Source organism: Hevea brasiliensis, chromosome 9 (assembly GCF_030052815.1).
Source record: "Hevea brasiliensis isolate MT/VB/25A 57/8 chromosome 9, ASM3005281v1, whole genome shotgun sequence".
NCBI lineage: Eukaryota > Viridiplantae > Streptophyta > Magnoliopsida > Malpighiales > Euphorbiaceae > Hevea > Hevea brasiliensis.
The window spans coordinates 79,210,293-79,215,449 of NC_079501.1; the positions used below are offsets into that span (position 1 = coordinate 79,210,293).

General features: G+C 37.2%; 1 protein-coding gene across 1 annotated transcript; it reads left to right on the forward strand.

Annotated features, from left to right (window-relative positions):
* The first annotated feature begins 425 nt into the window (after positions 1-425).
* LOC110662402 (uncharacterized) lies at positions 426-4,490 on the forward strand. Its single transcript, XM_058152318.1, has 7 exons — positions 426-859; positions 974-1,217; positions 1,745-1,950; positions 2,100-3,071; positions 3,510-3,646; positions 3,953-4,125; positions 4,227-4,490. Exons 1-7 carry the CDS (start codon positions 426-428, stop codon positions 4,488-4,490), a joined length of 2,430 nt encoding a protein of 809 aa, XP_058008301.1.
* Positions 4,491-5,157: the final 667 nt, after the last annotated feature.

The following is a 5,157-nucleotide window of genomic DNA, read 5'->3' on the forward strand; positions in this document are numbered from 1 at the left end:
TATATAAGATAACTGTGTTATCTCAAGTCTAAAGATTATATGCACTGATATGATATATGACAAATGCATAAGTGCCTATCATGTTTGTTATATGGCATGAGACTCACCATTCCATCTTATTTATATCTCATATAAATACCTTGGGATCAAACATGAATACAATCTTTCTGGATAAGTCATATCCTGTGTGAAGTATCCTCGATTATGAACCAATTTATGATACTTTATGCTTGAAATACTATCACTCATATTCTTAACAACTTAAGAATAGAATTTCTAACAAAATATCAATGGACCTTTTCTATTACACATAAATATATTATGTAAACAGAAAAGTAGAATTGCTTTTTATTAATAAAATATGTATAAGATACATACTAAATGATATGCTCCAGGGCATACTACTAACACCTCCAGAGGCTACTATGGCAGATTTCCTAGCTGGTCTTAACATGGAGATTGCACATGTTATTGAGTTGCATTCTTACACTAATTTGACTGAGTTGGTGCACATAACTATTAAAGTAGAAAAACAATTGAAGATGAAGAGAGCTTTGAAGTGTGGTAGTGGTGTCCATTCAGCTCCAAAGGCCCCTTGGAAACCAAATGTAGATAATACTTCTAAGGGTGAGAAAGAATTTCCTAAGTTTAGGAAAGAAGAGTGGAAGGGGAAAGATAAGGTAGAAAGTAAAGATACGGAGAAGGGGGTTACTGCCACTACTAGGACTAAAGATGTGAAGTGTTACAAGTGTTTGGGATACGGGCATTATGCTTCCCAATGTTCTAACAAAAGAGTCATGGAGATTAGGGAAGATGGGGAGATAGAGAGTGAGGAAGTAAATGAGGCCAAACCTTTGATGTTAGTTGAGGGGAATGAAAATAAAGAGGATGTGCACATTAAATAGCCATCCGATGGGTATGACTTTGCATTGGTTACCATGACGACCTTGAGTGCTTAACCTATTATGGATAGTGATGAGTTGCAAAGGGAAAACATCTTTCATGCTAGGCGTGTGGTGAAGCAGAAATTGTGTAGCATGATTATAGATGGGGGTAGTTGTTGCAATGTAGCTAGTTCCTTACTTGTGGAGAAATTAGGATTGACTACCCTTAAGCATCCTAAACCTTATGGGTTACAATGGCTAAATGATTGCAACAAAGTGAAGTTAACAAAGCAAGTAATGGTTCCTTTCATTATAAGGAGCTACCATGATGAGGTCTTATGTGATGTAGTACCCATGATAGCTACACATATCTTGCTTGGTACGCCATGGCAGTATGACAGGATGTGATTCATGATGGGAGGAAGAATCACAACACTTTGAAGAAAGATGGCCGCACACATGCCTTAGTGCCCTTGTCACCATCACAAGCACATGAGGACCAAATGAGAATATTGAGGGCTATTAAAGAGAGAAAAGAGAGTTGGAGAGAAAAATTAAGAGAGGTCGAGCACAAGAGTGAAGAGAGTAAAGAAAAGAGTGATGGGAAAGAGAAAAAGAAAGAAGGGAAAGAGAAAAAGAAAGAAGCGAAAGAAAAGAAAGTGAGTGCAATGGAAAAAGAAGAGGGCTTGAGGTAAAAGGAGAGAAGAGAGAAAAAGATGAGATTGTATGTTGGGGGAAGGGAGTTGAGAGGAGCTTTGAGTGGTGGGATGCCATTGTGCATTCTCATGTATAGGGAGAATTATTTAAATGTTTCTGACCTTGACCCCAATCTTCCTTCTTCTGTTGTGCCTTTTTTATAGGAATACCAGGATGTGTTTTCGAATGAGATACCTTCGAGTTTGCCACCTATTAGGGGTATTGAACGCCAGATAGATTTCAGTCCTGGTGCTCAAATTTCTAATAGACAAGCCTATAAGAGTAGCCTAGCTGAGACTAAAGAGCTTCAAAGACAAGTAGATGAGCTTTTGGCTAAGGGACATGTCCATGAGAGCATGAGTCCTATGTGGTTCCTGTTTTGCTTGTGCTAAAGAAGGATGGAACATATAGGATGTGCATGGATTGCAGAGTTGTGAATAAAATCACTTTAAAGGATTGCCACCTTATTCCTAGATTGGATGATTTATTGGATGAATTGCATGATTTTTGCATTTTTAGTAAGATTGATTTGACGAGTGGTTACCATCAAATTAGAATGAGAGTTGATGATAAATGGAAAACTGTCTTCAACACAAAACATGGCTTATATGAGTGGCTAGTGATTCCTTTTGGTCTCACTAATGCCCTTAGTACTTTCATGAGGCTTATGAATCATGTTTTTAGAGCTTTTATTAGACAGTTTGTTGTTGTTTACTTTGATCATATTCTTGTTTATTGCAAAAACATTGATGATCATTTGCATCATTTGAAACTTGTGTTTGATGTGTTGAGAAAAGAAAAATTGTATGCAAATGTAAAAAAGTGTTCCTTTTGCTTAGAAAGAATTATGTTTTTGGGATTTGTTGTGAGTAGCAAAGGTGTTGAATTAGATAATGAAAAGGTTAAGGCAATTAGAGATTGGCCAACACCTAAGAATGCATCTAAATTTAGGAGCTTTCATGGATTAGCAAGTTTTTATAGGAGATTTGTACCTAACTTTAGTTCAATGGCTGCTCCATTAAATGAACTTGTCAAAAAGAATATGACATTTGTTTGGGGTAAAGAACATGAACAAGCATTTGCTATGCTTGAAGAGAAATTGTGTTTTGCACCTTTATTGATTTTGCCTAATTTTGATAAGACATTTGAGAGTGAATGTGATGCATCAGGTGTAGGGATGGGATCTGTTCTCATGCAAGAGAAACACCTAATTACTTACTTTAGTGAAAAGTTGCATGGTACCGCATTGAATTATTCTACATATGACAAAGAATTGTACGCATTAGTTAGGGCATTAGAGACATGGCAACATTATCTGTGGCCTAAGGAATTTGTCATACATTGTGATCTTGAGTCTTTGAAGTATATCAAAAGCCAACATAAGTTTAGTAGGAGACATACTAAATGGGTAGAATTTATAGAGTCTTTTCCTTATGTTGTGAAATATAAGCAGGGCAAAGAGAATGTGGTAGTTGATGCACTCTCCCGCAGGTATAATCTTCTTACTACTCTTATTCTAAATTATTGGGATTTGAGTATGTTAAAGAATTATATGAGCATGATGATGACTTTGCTGCCATATTCCATGTTGTGAGAAATCTGCATTCCAAAAGTACTTTAGGCATGATGGATATTTGTTTAAAGAAAATAGATTGTGTGTGCTTAAAAGTTCTTTGAGGGAATTGCTTATGAATAAGAGTTGTAGTGGAGGCCTTATGGGGCATTTTGGCACCACCAAAACACTAGATGCCTTTAGGGAGCATTTCTTTTGGCCCCACATGATAAAAGATGTTAAGAGACTGTGTGCTAGATGTGAGACTTGCAAGAGAGCAAAGTCTAAAGTGATACCTAATGGGCTATACACACCTCTTCCCGTGCCTAAGCATCCTTGGGTTTAATGTCCATGGACTTTGTCTTGGGATTGCCTAGGTCACAAAAGGGTCATGATTCTATTTTTGCTGTTGTGGATAGGTTTTCAAAAATGGCTCATTTTATCCCATGCCACAGAACTGATGATGCTACATATATTGCTAATCCATTCTTTAGGGAGGTTATTAGGTTACACGGTATACGTAGAACCATTGTTAGTGATAGGGATGTCAAGTTCTTAAGTCATTTTTGAAAGGTTCTTTAGGGAAAATTGGGAACTAAGTTACTTTTCTCTACTACTTGCCATCCCCAAACTGATGGCCAAACAGAAGTAGTGAATAGGACCTTAGTCACACTTTTGAGAGCCTTAGTGAAACAAAATTTAAAGTCTTGGGAGGAATGCATACCATACATAGAATTTGCATATAATAGGGTTGTGCATTCATCTAGTGGATACTCTCCTTTTGAGTTTGTTTATGGTTTTAATCCACTTACTCCCTTAGATTTGTTACCATTACCTATTGATCATATTGCTTCATTGGATGGTGAGAAAAAGACTGAAATGGTTAAAAAGATGCATGAAAAATTTAGGTTGCATCTAGAAAAGAAAAATGAGCAATATGCATCTCATGCTAATAAGGGGCGAAAGCCTATGATTTTTGAACCAAGTGACTTGGTATGGATCCATTTGAGAAATGAAAGGTTTCTTACCAAAGGAAATCCAAGTTGCATCTTTGAAGTGATGACCCTTTTCAAGTGCTTGATAATGCTTATAAGATAGAATTGCCTAGTGATTTTGGTGTTAGTAATACTTTTAATGTAAATGATCTTACTCCTTTCCATGGTATAGAAATAAATTCGAGGATGAATTCTTCTCAAGTGGGAGAGGATGATGAGGATCATCATGTAACACCACCACCCTTCAAAGGGGCAATCACTAGGGTGAGAGCTAAGCAACTTCAAAGCATGCTCATGGACCATAAAAGGGTTTTCAGCTTAGGAGGGGAGCTGCATAAGGAAGGCCTAGTTTGCTTGCTCTAAGAATCTAAGTGGATCACCATGTACCAAGTTGGAGCTTCCATTGCCACGTCACCAGCCACATCATCGACCACGTCAGCTTTCATTGCCACATTACCAACCAATTTGGACATGCCTCACACAACCTTGAAGTCCACTTGGCAGCCACCTAGGTGATTGTAGGATTCACACCACATGGAGGGAGCTCATTGGTTCATTTAAATTAAAGAGAACTACTTTTTAAGCAAGTGGGCCCTAATATTTTGCCACAAATAGGGACCAATTGCTGTCACCTTCTGCCCTTTTGCAATTAATGCTGCTACCATCCTTTGTCTTTATAATTAATACACTTACTATTCTTGTTAGGATAGCCAACATGGCACTATTATTTGTAACTCTTATCTTAACATTTTTAGCTTGTGTTTCTATAACCCTAGGTTTATAAGGAAGAGAATATCATCTTCTTCCTTTAGTTTTCATTTCTACTGCACATGAGCGCCTCCATTAGAGAGAGAGTCTGAGTTTCCTTTCTTGCTAGTTTCTGGAAGAACTAGAACTTAGGCTATTTAATCACTTGCCTATTTTACTTGATGATCAATGTAATCTCCCACAAGTTAGGTTGTTGTGTTGACACTTGATCTATTCCTCTTTGAATATATATTCTGGTGCTTCTTTTTCCATAGAGATTGCA

Coding starts and splice junctions, on each gene's coding strand:
- LOC110662402 (XM_058152318.1), top strand. CDS start 426: ATGGCAGATTTCCTAGCTGGTCTTAACATGGAGATTGCACATGTTATT. Junction 1,951..2,099: donor GAGAGCATGAGTCCTATGTG/GTTCCTGTTTTG, acceptor TTGCATTTTTAG/TAAGATTGATTTGACGAGTG. Junction 3,072..3,509: donor GTTGATGCACTCTCCCGCAG/GTATAATCTTCT, acceptor GGGATTGCCTAG/GTCACAAAAGGGTCATGATT.